A 14,963-nucleotide genomic window follows, 5' to 3' on the forward strand; every position below is an offset into this window, starting at 1 on the left:
AGTAAATGCAGGCGTACCTCAGGGTAGCGTTCTCGGACCTCTTTTATTCTTGGTTTACGTGAATGAACTCCCGAAGATAGTAAATGAACTCTGTGTACTATTTGCCGATGACGTAACGATACTTTTTTCTGATGCAAAGTCAAATGTCTCAAATTTAGAGAACAACATAAATTGCACATTAAGGAAAGTTATAGAATGGCTAGGAAAACTAAACCTAAATGTAAATTTAACTAAAACAAATGTTATGCAGTTCAGAAGTTACAATACAATCCCGATGACATTAAATATTAGTGAAGCGGGGGTAACCATTGAAACTGTGGACAGCATTAGATTTTTAGGAGTAAACATTGACCCACATCTAAACTGGAAATCCCATATAGAAAAAATCAATAAAAGCATATCTAGTCAATGCTACGCTTTATCTATACTATCTGAAACATGCTCGGAAGAAATCACTAGAAATGCATATTATGGGAATATCTATCCGTTGCTTACCTACGGAATTATCTACTGGGGAAATTCTACAGATGTCCAGTCTACTTTTATCCTACAAAAGAGATGTCTACGAACCATTTACCATATTAATATTAAAGAATCGCTATCACATAGAGCCTACTTCAAGGAGAAAGAATTTCTTACGCTAACTGGAATTTATATTTTAGAACTATGTAGTTTTGTAAAGAATAACGTTGAATATTTTGTTAAGAAATCGGAAATTAAAAGTAACTTGCGTAACCAATATAAGCATGATTTAGTTCGTCCTAGAGTCAAAACCTCAATCTTTAAAAACAGTACATATATAAATGCAATTGATATATTTAATAATCTCCCCGATGAACTTAAATGTCTAGAGGGCAATCAGTTTAGATATAAATTAAAATACTGGCTAATACAGAGAGCATTTTACAACATTAAAGAATATCTTGAATATGATAGAGATAATATTGTATAACACCTAGCTTTTAAGTCGCGAAATCTAACTATTAGTTCTAGGTAGTACCTAACTAATTAGTTTAAGACATAATTTACATGTAAATATAGGTATTAAGTAGATGTAAGTAAACATTGCACGCCCATGTCGGGTAACTGTTGGGACAATGTTCTTGTATAAATGTCATCTTCTGTACACAGTTTGTCAATAAAGTGTTTCTATTCTATTCTATTCTATAAACGGATAAATTAAAAGTTCTGAAAAATATCTATAAAATCTAAATATTGGAACGTAAACATGTGTGTTTGTCGTTGACTGTACTTTAAATAGTGGTAGAAATTATGTGAGCTGACTTTGAGTGCACTTAAACGTTTATTTAGCTTATTTCCTTAGGTACCTTATTTGTGCACAGAATATCAAAGATATTGTCTAGTATCAAAACTATAATTCCTACTACACAAAGTGTGACCAGCCCAAGATTTTTTGAATTTCCCGCCAATAATTTAGGTAAAATTTCAGTAGCCAGACTCTACTAACCACTACGTTTTATATATATGACCAGCCCATCGACACCCCATACTTTGATAAATTATGAAAGCCCTTGTTACCAACATTGAGGCATAGAAATAATCTTATCGAATTAAAATGACTGCTGTTGCATTTTAGTGGCACATACCATACTTGCTTTTAACATAGACGTATTATACTTACTTTTCTTTAGGTTGGTATGATTGGTAGTAAAACGTCAAACGTCATTTGAATTGTCGTGAACGTGAAAATACGTGGTTATTTTTTATTGTAATTGGTAAAATAACTTTAGCTGTTATTTAAATGGGGGCCAAATCTTTAAGGAAATGTGAAGTTTGTAGTGGGTGTGTAAGAAGACTAACTACTGACGCATTTTTGGCCAAATTTCCAATTTGATCCGAACAGGTCGGTAAACTGATGTTTGTATGCAATATTTTCATTTTTTACTTTGAGTCGTTAACAGTTACTAATTTAATTAGTTTTAGTCGTGTACAATCCATGATTAAAACGAAAATATTTTGTGAATAAAGTATTTTTAAGTAAAAAACTAAGTAACCTATGACACGAATAGTGTACGACCAATTTTATCGATAATCTCTTTATTTCAGATGTCGATTATGGGCAAAGCTGAGGAAAAGTAAATGAGGATTTGGCGTATTTATTTACCTATTCAAAAGCTGAATGGAAACAAGTTCATTTGTGGAAATCATTCTCCATCCAGTGCCTTCAATAAAAAGGGACCAGATTAAAAAAGAATGCGCGCGAATTCAGCATATTGTAATATGCCTACTTGAATAATAAACTATGTTATTTTTATCATGTAAAATAAAATTGTTTATATATATATAATGTTCTTTTATTTTATTAATAGGTAGTAGGTAAATACAGCAGCACGTATCGCACATTTATCGATATCGATAAACAGTAGGTACTGGAAGTGTCGAGCCCTAGCGTTGTTTTTTTTGTGTTGGTAGTATTGTGTGGTTTTTCTTTTTTTAACAATTATGGCCTGGATGCGAGATCTTTAAGCCTGTATTTGGTGTGTTGGGATATGTACGTTCATAATTCGGTTCGAGGATTGTTCGAGAGTGCCGACTCTTAAAACGTAGTGATTATATGCTCTTTGTATATGACGTTACTAGACATTTGTTACCAATTTATTACATTTCGTCCAAAAACCTTTTCAAACGGCGAGTCTATTTCTTTCTTGCAAGTATGAGCTTGAAAAGAAATCACAAATGCGCCTTAGGGCTCGGTAAGATTAATTTATTTAACGATCTACTAAAAACACATTAATATAATATGCGCACCTTTTAAAATGTAGGTAATTGTTGTTGACATTATATTCAGGGTCTGAGAGTATGCTTATCAAGAAACCGAACGCGAGCTGGTGTAGTCGCGTGTGCAGAGAGGTTCACAAGCAGTTTTTGATATCCGAACACCACCCACTCATCTCCGATTATATACGGAGCTACCACGCTCTGTTGGAAGAGCGCCGGCGTTACTTTCTGGAAGGCAGGAGTGTCATCCATCCGCTTAGCATGTTCAGGTTTGGAAGTATATTGTACTAGCCTTCGCTCCCAACATGTTCCGCGTGGAAGTTTTAACCCCATTTCCACCCTCCTAGGGTTCTACCCTTTCTTTCTTCTGTTCTTTCGAAACCTTTGGTAGCTGTGCAACCGTCAACAGCTTAGGCTGTGCATTGTCTGTCAATATATTTATTTATATTTAGAAATTATAATGCCGCTTTTTTCATTGCAGTTTTTTTTGGAAAAGCTTCATGTTATTCGTTAACCTTGCTCATATTGTAACGGCTACCCTGCGATTTTGTATCATAACAAATCCTTACAACATGTCGTATGTTAAAGTTTGCGACGTAATTCTCCTGGGTATCCAAACTATATGCCTTGTCGATATAATAATGTGTTTTAACATCGGTATTTTGAAGAGCGAATCTGCGTTGATAGTACTTGACCGTAGAGGAATTGCTAGGTGAGATTTTACTTAATATATCTACTTTTTAAATAATATTGTTAACACTGCGTCGAACCGTCCAGTGGCGCCCACTTTAGGGGATTGTTTTGTAATAAACCAATTAAATTATCTATTAGTCAGTATAATAATATTGCTGTCCTACTTATTGCCCAACTCCTGTCGCAAACATTTTCGACTGATAAAATGACCATCGCGCGGATTTTATCTCATTGACTTACTCAGAAAATATATTTTTGTGTAGAATTATGCTCATCTGATCCCTTGTGTACATAACATAGTGTAATGATATACGTACGTATATCTATCACTACTTAGCTCTTTTATGCTAAAAATAAGTATACTGGTATGCAGAGTAACAATATACAATTGAAAATGTGTGAAAAATCGAAACAACTTTAATATTGTAAGGTTTTGACCGGAGTATTAATGTCGGATACATTAATATACCTTATATACCTACAGCCTAGCTCTCTATTAATGTAATTAAATACCTGTAAGTTAAGACGAATGACCGCTATTCTTTTTCACAGGGCATACGCTTTTAGCTACTTATTACCAGATCTGATATCATCGATTCCGCTTTCCTACGTTTTGAATAAAATACAAAGAAGGGGTAGCAAGGATATGTTGATCCCAGACTTACTACCTTTAGTTCGCGGTGTGCGGATATTTACTATTCTGGATGACCTTACGACTCTCTTACAGGTGCGCTTTGAAGATGCATGTGTGTAATTTTTTAACTGTAAATTGTTTTTAAATAATAAAATTGATGGTTGTTACCTTGCAACAAAGATTTGTTTTTTGACGTGATAACGTCTTATAAATTGATGAATTGGTAAGGATGCACCAAAAAGTGTCACGTTGTGGACAGATCTCCATGGTAACGTTGTGGACGGATCTCCATGGTAACGTTGTGGACGGATCTCCATGGTAACGTTACGTAATGTAATGGTACTTAATGTTTTCTTATGACGTTATCACAAAATAATCGTCCGTAAACCGACTTTATAAACAATATTTTTTTTACAACATACACTTTCTCAACAACCGCGCAATGTAGCTTAGACTATCCCAATATAATGAAGTACATTGTTGTAATGAACCTGTAGGTTAAGTATTTAGTAGGAAGCAAACCTGGGATAACTCGGGGCACTTATACTAAAGAGACGTAGCAAAATATTTTATCGACATATAAATATACCTATCTATGTTACTGTCAACATAAATGTTCTACAAATTAAAAATATTTATATAAAATCGCTTTGTTTACTGCTTAAATTCTAAAAAGGTGTTTTTTTCGAAAAGTTTATTTTATTTTTAAACTAAATGTTTTATACTAATAATTTTATTTTGTTATTTATTACCTATTTCTTAAATATTACTCCATCTTCATTTATTGCTAAAAGTTCATAAAAAGAGAAGTCATAAAGTCTTATATATCGACATCTTTCCGATATCCGATCTAGAATGTGCCCCGAGTTATACAGGTTTTGTAGTAATTTTTACCATGTTTGTTTTTGTTTATTTCATTTTGTTTTATTGAACAAAGCCCTAAATTAAAATAATATATACGACTTACTCGTATTTCACTCACTCTTGTAAATACACGCCACCTTTTGTGAATAAACTCAAAAGTCAGTGATTCAGAATGACTATAGGTACAAACCATTACAAACACCTGCAATAATATGTTAGGTACTCTTCGAAGGCCGCAAAAATATGTGACTTGCTCTTATGGCTCTACAAAAAAGATCACGTCAGATATTTTTGCGAGCTTCGTTGTTTAACTTATTATTGCAGGCGACTGTACCTAATTGAACTGTTTCTTTGTCTAATAATAGTTTAAACTCACTTTCTCCCACATGTTAGATTGGTTTTTATTGTGTTTTCCCTGGTTGCCCTGAAAACCAGCGCCATGACTAAAGTATTTTAGACATCGGCATATGCTGAGACATCCATTTTGGTGTTACAATATATTATTATAGGCTAAGTTTTATGTTTTACACCAGATAAAGTATTTCTATTTATATTTCTTTGGCAGATAGTGACTACTTCGCACCTCTGGTACCGAGTTATCCGGCACGTACTTCTCGTCGTGCTTGCCATACATTGCTTTACCTGCTTTTTCTATATACCCTCGTGTTTGGAGTATTATGGTAAGGAATAGTGAATAGAATCAGGCGTTACATTGCGGAAATCTATATTAATTAAATCCAAAATATTACTTTGCTAATTCGCAAAAAGATAACGTGCTAGTCAATCAGTGCTAGCCCGTTATAGCTACCTACTTACTTGCGTATTTTTAACGTGCAATTAATGTTTATTTAATTTAAAATGCGCAGATAAATATAACACACCACCACCAAAAGAACAATACTCGACACGTGTTTCGCCTCTCTACGAAGCATCTTCAGGAGATGTTGACGGTCAAGTCAAGTATAACGGGTTAGCACTGATTGACTAGCACGTTATCTTTTCGCGGATTAGATAAAGTAATATTTTGGGTTTAATTATTATGGTAAGGTGTTATTTAATACGTCATTGGTTACCAAACAACATCCAAGCAATAAGAGACGTTTTTAAAGCTGATTTAACATATTCTTGACAGTTTCCGGGAATGTTCCTAAGGGATTCACGGGGTTCCTCGATACATTCAACGTTTCGCGTGCTTTCTATGACATCCCGACCAAGGAACGCTACATAAAAGCGATGTTTGTAGCTGCGTCTGCGTTTTTTAGTAAGTTCCTTTTTAATTGTATCGAGTTTGTTGAGAAAATATTTATTTTTGACATACTGAACATATTTATAAGAGTAAATAAAAAAAAAAATGCGTCTCCGACCGTACGTCCGACACATTTATATTATATAGAATCAATCTGAACCAAAATCTGGCTTCAAGCCAACAGTCATTGGTCAGTAGGTACTTACATAAGATTATAAAACTAATTTCGTCTACAGGTACTGGGTTCAACATGTTCAAGACCTATTATGAGAGCGAGATAATAGTCAACTCTATTATAATGTTATTCGCAGTAATGTTCAAGATGTACTCTATTGGTAAACAAGCGACGTTACTGTTTTGTGTATTGTACTGTTCTATCACTTATTTTAGGCCGTTCTCGGTGCGGCAAGACTATTCATATTATAGGTATTATATAGTATAGGTAATTTCTTTCATTGGTTCAGTAACCCCAAAATTAATTTGACCTCCGACACGAGTCCTTACGAGTTGTCTCTTTTCTTTCGGTGTGTGGAAGTTCGTTAGCACATGCTACACATGTACAGTCCTATTACTGTACTACTACGTGTACAGTACTCTTTACCATGAGTGCACAGTGACCGTACTTAGTACTTACGAACCGTGGTAGTGCTTACGAGCATAGCATACACAGCATGTAACTTTTACTGATAAATTAGAGCGAATTAATACGGATTGTAGGTAAGAGAGAGGCCACACCCGGTATATATATATAGTTATTCATGCAGTGGCCCGCAGGTATACGAGCAACTATTTAAAGTAGTAGGTTACCTACCTAAATATATAAATTTAATATAAATATAATATTTTTAGTGTACTGGCTGAAAACATACATGACCGTGTACAACTCGACTTTGCGGTACCAGGAGTTATTGGATCAAGTGGAGGTTAGTCCAACAACGAAGCACATAACATATAGCTAAACGATTGGTACGTTGGTTACGGGTCCAGTGAACACGTATGTTACAGCTTGGCAAAAAAGAGTAGAAATTAAAAAGTGGCAACACTGTAGTGCCGTCCCGTTTTCTTATATTTATTAGTTAGAAAGGGAAGACACTACAGTGTTGCCACTTTTTAATTTCTACTCTTTTTTACCAAGCTGTAACATACGTGTTCACTGGACGCTCACTGGATAGTCAATATAGTCATCTCTCTCTATCACTCTTCCACAATAGTGCGACAGTGACAGTTGCGTTTCGTTCGCTACGGAGCGTTATCGATTGCACGTTGGCTACGCACCCTGTTCAACTTTTATATGGGAGGCGATAAATGTAAATTGAATGAAATAGTTGTTCAGTATTTATTTGTTAGTTTGCAGTTGGGGTTTTGGGATATCTCGCTAATGTTCAAAAACATATAATTTCACGTCGGACCCCACCCCATGCCTATGACCTTCGATCTGAATCCCTTAGTTTTCTTATGTTTTTTTAGCTTATTATATTAACAGCAACAGCTTTAAGCAATATAGTATGCCATATTAACTTCAAAGTTCATAAATCATAAGTCTTCGAGATATTTGGCATCAAAGTTGAACAATTTTAGGCAAAACACTGGTGTTTTGGCCATAACTTTTGTGTTAATTAGATTAAAATTTAAACCCTGGACACGTTTCTCGAGATGTCAAAGATGAATACAAATATGTAGATTTCGTACATGTAATGTAAGATCTTTCACTGCAAACTAGATACCCAAAAAAAAGATGATAACCGTTTTACTTATAATTCTATCTGTCTGCAAAAAAAAAGAGGATACATACGATTTAAAAGTTTTAAAACTTATCAAAAATCTATGAAATCCTCGGGTAGCCCCTTAAATAGGTAAAGTGAAAAACCCGACGCAATAAGTAGGTAAATTTAACAGCTTAGCCAACCATTTAGTTTAATCATACTCATAATCTTTATTGAATACGCTTTCATCACCACAAATATCTATAAGACCCTAACCAGTCGTATACATATATACGAAGAGCAAGAGAAATGCGTACAATTATTGTAATAACTAGACTATCTTGTACAGAACTTCATGAGTCACCACCAGTTTCCTGGGACACTAACGAGGCGTTTGCGTGACTACTACCAATATCACTTCCAAGAGCTCTATTATAAGGAATCAGTAGCTCTCGGCTACCTCTCAGGTGCGTTCATCGTGACTGATTGTAGAAAATGTCCTTTTTACACGCGTCCGCTTATGTCTGTATCTTAAGGGATCTACATAAAAAAGTAAACAAACAATTTGTACATTTTCGGGCAGTTATAACATTAATTGGTTAACCAACCAAATACAAAACCGCCTGGATCAGTCACTGACCGACCTGATTTTAACCTACATTATTTGATCATGTAAGTAATGGTTTCAACTACCCTCTTAAGCTTAGTCTTAGGCCTCTGGCTTAAGGAGCCATTTGAGAGTAGATTTTGATTACTTTTATTTAAATTATCAATCAATCAATCAAAATATACTTTATTCATGTAGGCCTAGCAACAAGCTCTTATGAATCGTAATTAATCTTAATCTAATTATCAGAGCAATTTATTGATGTTAATATTATTCCATAATAAAATTGGATTATTATACATGTCAAATTTAACACTAAGAATTTCACAAAAGGATCGTCAAACATTAAAAAAAAAATTGTATAAAAAAATACTAGTCTAGAATTTCTAGAATAAAATCTAAATGTCAAAAAAAAGCATAAGTAACAAACAAGTAGATAGTATTACATCGGAATATCCATTTCCTCATCAATAATCAAATATACCTAATAAATAAATAATCATTTCGAATAACAATTAATCCCACGTTGTATTATCATTCATGTAGTCCTGTGTGGTATAATAAGCTTTGGAAATAAGTTTACGCTTTACATAATACTTAAATTTATTAATAGATAATTCAGTAATATGGTTTGGAAGTTTATTATAAAATCTTACACAATTACCCATGAATGATTTTTTAATTTTATGGAGCCGAGTGAAGGGCACTGCGAACTTATGTTTATTTCTAGTATTAATATTATGGATTTCACAATTTTTCCTAAAATTTACAATATTTTTATGTACATACAGAATATTCTCATAAATGTATTGACAGTGCACTGTCATTATGTCAATTTCCTTAAATTTATCTCTAAGTGAGTCTCTACGGTTCATTTTGTATATTGCTCGAATAGCCCTCTTCTGCAGAACAAAAATGGTATTTATCTCTGAAGCACCGCCCCACAGTAAAATACCATATGCCATAATGCTATGGAAGTAACTAAAATATACTAATCGAGCTGTTTTCACATCAGTTAACTGACGGATTTTGCTCACTGCAAAAGCTGCAGAGCTCAGTCTATTCGAAAGAGTAGCAATATGGGGACCCCACTGGAGTTTAGAATCTAAAGTTATACCAAGAAAAACTGTACTATCAACTAATTCCAATTCCTCATCCTTCACAATGACACTTGCTTGCACATGCCTTACGTTACTACTAGTGACAAACTTAATACATTTAGTTTTTTTCTCATTTAACATTAAATTATTAACATTGAACCAATTTACTACTTTTGAAATAGCATTGTTTACATCATTGTAAGCTTGTTGCTGTCGTTTGACTTTGAAAATAAGTGAGGTGTCGTCTGCAAACAATACTATATCATGGTGGGTCTTAACAAGGAATGGCAAGTCATTTATGTAGATAAGGAACAGGAAAGGCCCCAATATTGACCCCTGTGGTACACCCATAGAGACCAATGACCCAGGTGATCGCTGTCCATTCACATCGACCCTTTGTATTCTACCATTTAAGTAGGACTTAAGTAAATTCAGTGCCGATCCTCTAACGCCGTAATAATGAAGTTTCCTGATTAATGTTTCATGACAAACACAGTCGAAGGCCTTAGATAAATCACAGAAGACACCTAAAGCATCTCGTGACTCCTCCCAGGCATCGAAAATATGCTTAATTAGCTCAACACCAGCATCGGTTGTTGAGCGACCCCGTGTAAAACCAAACTGCTTATTATGCATCAAATTATTAACGTTAAAATGTCGTACTAATTGAGAAAGAACTAATTTTTCAAAAATCTTGCTAAATGTTGGTAGCACAGATATCGGTCTAAAGTTAGTGGGGTCAGAGCTGCTACCAGATTTAAATAAAGGAATTACTTTACTATGTTTCATTAGATCAGGAAACTCGCCGCAATCAACACTGTTGTTAAATATAACTACCAAGTCAGGCGCTACAATTTCTACTAAGGATTTGACAGCATGGACAGAGACTCCCCAGAGGTCACTAGTTTTTTTGACATTAATTGATCTAAACGCCTTTATTACATCTGAGGTACAAACATGTTCAAAATGAAGGTCTCCACAACACTCTGGAGCGTTATCTTTTAATAATGTAACAGCAGATGAGGGTGATGAATTTAAATCCTTAGTTGTAGATACTGGTACCTCGGTGAAAAATTTTTCAAATTCTGTAGCTACTTCTAAATTAGAATCTATAATTTTGTTATCAATGTTTAGTTTAAGTTCTTTAATTGTGTGTTTCGAACGACCAGTCTCCACATTTATTACTTTCCAGGTTGCTTTAATAATGTCTGAACTACTTTTTATTTTCTGACTTAGATAATTTCGCTTAGCTATATGACAATCTACTTTAAACTTCTTCGAATACGCCTTCACATGTTCTTTAAATTCATCACTCTGATTAAACCGCCGTTCCTCATATAAGGCATACAGTTCACGTCTTCTTTGATGTAAGTCCGCAGTAGCCCACTCACTAAAAACTGATGCACCACTAACTACGACCGATTTTGAGGTGAATATCGCATTATAATGATTCATAAAAGTGTGAAAGAATGAATTATACATACTATTAGGACTCATATCGGAAGACAAAAAGGGTAGCGCCTGAACTAAACTTAGCTTCATTCTTTCCACGCGGTCCGAGGTTACTGGTACAAAAGTTATTTGTTTTCTCATGGTATTTTTCCTAAATGCCTCAAATACCATTAATTGACCTAAGTGGTCAGATTCTAAATTGCTGATAACTTTTTTAGCAATAGGAAAAATATCTGTGAAAATATTATCTATACAGGTTGCACTAGTAGCAGTCACTCTAGTGGGCTCCATAAACATGTGGTTGAGATTACAAGATTTAAAAAGATTCAATAATCTACAAGACATTGTTGAATTTTCCATAATATTTACATTAAAGTCGCCGCATATAAGCAATTTCTTACTAGAAGATGATATTTTACGTAGGGCAGATTCCATTATGTTTTCAAATAATTAAATACCTAAAGATACAGAGTATAGTTACAGTTGTTGACTCTGCATAATGATTGTATGGGTGTACAGCGGCCGCAACCATGTACAATGTAAGAGATTCCTGTCAAATATCTAAAGTGCATACAAAATCGGAATGATGTCTAATGCCATTGGGAGTATTGAATTCAGATATAATTGTAGGATTGCGTCAATTCTTTGCTTAAATTGTAACAGTATAAGTATTCTATGATCCAATCACTTATGGTATCTCCTGAATTCAGCTTTTTGTATTTTCCGCTCCGCTAACCTTACGTTTTTGTACATTCAAGTGGCCGTTAGCGGCCGCTATGCAGATCAAAAATGAAAACAAAATAATGCTCAGTTAATAGACAGTGTCGGTCTGCATTACAATCTTTTAGCGGAAACGGTGATTTACTCTAAAACATAACCAAAAATTATATTCCAGCACAACTTCAGGATGAGATACGTCTCAATTCTTACCAGATTTTTGTGGACAAAATGGTGGTCTTTCAGAATCTGCCACCGGCATTCTTGGGCAGAGTCATGGGCTATCTTGAACATGATGTAAGTACTCAAATCACTTACCGTAGTACCAACTTACTCTTATATTCAATTTGGGAGATAGTGGTAATTCACTCCTGTTAGTAATTGGCCACCCTAATCTAAAAATGAATTCTATTCACCCGGCGAATTACCGTTATGTGTCGGCTAAGGGGCATTGTGCTTTATGGTTTGTCTCTACAGCAAGCATCCATCAGAGCAAAAGCGAGGTCGCCAAGTGGTTCGAGGATGCTATTTCTTGCTATACCTATTTTCCTACTTGCACCGCTTTGCTCCCTAGTGATTCACGGATGCCTGTTTCATTGCCACGTGTCAAATTATCGCGAAATAAAAGAATTTTTGTTTTTCTTTAAAGATATTCTTACCTGACGACCTTGTCTTCCACGTTGGAGACTTATGCAAGCACGTGTACTTCATTTGCACGGGGACCCTGGCTCTTTATACCGTGAAAGGAGTTGAGGTTGGTTTAAGAGCACATGCATAATATATTAAATGTTACGAGATATGTTCAATATATAAAAATGTGGCTGCTACAATGTATATCTTAAATAACAACTGAAAATATTTAAAATACAAGAAAAAATATCACTTGCAACAACTAGTCGCCTTTTTGGGCAGCTTTCTTTATATATGATCAGAAATATACAGTTAATTTGTGTATGGCGTTAGAGATAAAGAGAAAAGAAGACGAGTTAAGAGAGAGATAAACCAAACAAAGGGGAGAGAGAAGCTAACTCTGCTTATTATACTTTCATAGGAATTTGATTGTAATGGTAGAACATCCACCTTCTGTCACTGCAGTTTGTGCGTTAGTTATATCTTGTCTCTATATTAACACGCTTTTATTAGGTCGACCAGTATTTAACTATGTAATGGAATCTAAGGTAACTAATTTAACCATCTTCCAAGGATCGTAGCGTCATGAAAATTGGCAGCTGTATGTAGTTCTGATGACAATACAATAATATGGAGCCGAAAGATATGTTACGTTAGAAAAGTCTTGTAATGAACTTTGACCACGATTAGGTTTCAAGGTCTGATGATGAAGCCGGGAGATAGGCATTCCATGACGGAATATCATATCATAGTCGTGTTTACACTTCTGAGAAAGGTCACGGAATGGACTTTGAACACGATCAGGCATCAAGCGTGTTTTTCTAGTGTTTTTAAACTATTAAATATTCATGTACTCGTAGGCACTGCACTTCGAAGACGGCGATTTTGTCGGCGGGGTGTCGCTGCTGACGCAGAGCACCAGGCGCGTCACTACACTGGTGGCCATTGAAATCACGCACACCTATCGACTGAGCTTAGATCATATAAGGTGATTACTGCTCATAGTTACATTCGTAGTTTGAGTCTATTTAGGACATATATGACTAATAAGCCCAGACCTATTTATAGCAATAATTGGTTTTAATGTTGTTTGTGTTATCATAATAGAAAAGCAAATACATTTCAAACAGTTCCATGAACAACAAAATAGGTAACAGTAGGTATCATCATCATAGGTCATTACCCATCAAATAATGACAACAAACAAATTTAGTTGCCGTTAGCACTCAAAAGTTAAGTCTGGTTCCAGTAAACCAGTAAATGTATGTAAGTACGTGTGTGAAGTACAGTTAATAACTAGCTACTAACATTTCAGAGAGCTCGCCAAAGTGAACCCGGCGTTGCTGAACCGTATCAAGAAGGAGACGTACAAGCGCTTCACACAGATCACGCATATTGACGAGCTGATCCTCCGTGAGGGACCTCCCACGGACCATTAGGATAAGTAAGTACCTACCTACCTACTACAACACCGTCCAAATTTATACTTCTTATGGCTCCTCTATACAATGGGCCAACGCCGGCCACTCCAAGGGACGCAGCCATGTGGTAGAATGAAATAGCAATATCACTTGCTCCCTCTAACGCATAAATGCGTCCCTTGGAGTGGCCGGCGTTGGCCCATCGTGTAGAGGGGCTTTTAGCGCCACTTGCACCATCCCACTAACCAGGGGTTAACCCGTACAACCGTCAACCCAGCGTCAAATTGTAATTGTATATTATTCCTTCGAGCAATTCTTGTATAATTTATTTAGATCCTTCGGTAAACTTGGAAACGGCTGTAATGGTTTCGATGAAATTTGCTTATGGGGATTTTCAGGAGCGAAAAATCGTTCTAGCTAGGTCTTATCTCAGGGAAAACGCGCATTTATAAGTTTGTATGTTTTCCGAGCAAAGCTCTGTCTTCCGAGATATTAACTAATAGTGTGGTGTCAGGTGGTGTCAATTAAAATTATAAATGTTAGACCCTAAATCCGAGCCCGAATAGCAGGGGATAAACTGCTGTAAGTGTGACCTGACCCTGACATTTGGTAAAATTGAGTGTATACCAATTAGCCGGTAGTCCCATCTGGATTAGGTACCTTCTCCAAATCCGGGCGTCCAGCCTCCGACCATTCCTTAAATTGAAAGGATCCTTAACATTATAAACAATGTTGGGTAGACTAGACTGGTTAGTACCTACTTTTCCTATACGTAGGTTGCCAGTTTGGTCTGGTACCTTATTTTCAATTTAGTTTAAATTTGATTATTATTCTAGGCTATTACTGAACCGGCGAGCTCCATCTTGGGCTCTTTTTAGGGTTCCGTAGCCAAATGGCAAAAAACGGAACCCTTATAGATTCGTCATGTCTGTCTGTCTGTCTGTCTGTCTGTCCGTCCGTATGTCACAGCCACTTTTTTCCGAAACTATAAGAACTATACTGATGAAACGTGGTAAGTAGATGTATTCTGTAAACCGCATTAAGATTTTTACACAAAAATAGAAAAAGAAGAATTAATTTTGGGGGTCCCCCATACTTAGAACTGAAACTTAAAAATTTTGTTTTCATCAAACCCATACGTGTGAGGTATCTATGGA

At 35.5% G+C, this 14,963-nt stretch overlaps 1 protein-coding gene across 1 annotated transcript; it reads left to right on the forward strand.

The window, feature by feature from the left end:
* The first annotated feature begins 2,789 nt into the window (after nt 1-2,789).
* LOC134679154 (potassium voltage-gated channel subfamily H member 6-like) lies at nt 2,790-13,824 on the forward strand. Its single transcript, XM_063538025.1, has 10 exons — nt 2,790-3,008; nt 3,985-4,178; nt 6,063-6,191; nt 6,413-6,511; nt 7,026-7,099; nt 8,229-8,346; nt 11,934-12,052; nt 12,405-12,527; nt 13,246-13,373; nt 13,701-13,824. Exons 1-10 carry the CDS (start codon nt 2,821-2,823, stop codon nt 13,822-13,824), a joined length of 1,296 nt encoding a protein of 431 aa, XP_063394095.1. The 5' UTR covers nt 2,790-2,820.
* The last annotated feature ends 1,139 nt before the right edge of the window (nt 13,825-14,963 follow it).

The sequence above is a fragment of the Cydia fagiglandana genome, chromosome Z, assembly GCF_963556715.1.
Source record: "Cydia fagiglandana chromosome Z, ilCydFagi1.1, whole genome shotgun sequence".
NCBI lineage: Eukaryota > Metazoa > Arthropoda > Insecta > Lepidoptera > Tortricidae > Cydia > Cydia fagiglandana.

Bases quoted from the DNA above. Each gene is read 5' to 3' on its own strand.
- LOC134679154 (XM_063538025.1), top strand. From the start codon at position 2,821: ATGCTTATCAAGAAACCGAACGCGAGCTGGTGTAGTCGCGTGTGCAGA. The intron at 6,192-6,412 runs GTAAGTTCCTTT...TTTCGTCTACAG, and splicing joins AGCTGCGTCTGCGTTTTTTA to GTACTGGGTTCAACATGTTC. The intron at 8,347-11,933 runs GTGCGTTCATCG...ATTATATTCCAG, and splicing joins AGCTCTCGGCTACCTCTCAG to CACAACTTCAGGATGAGATA.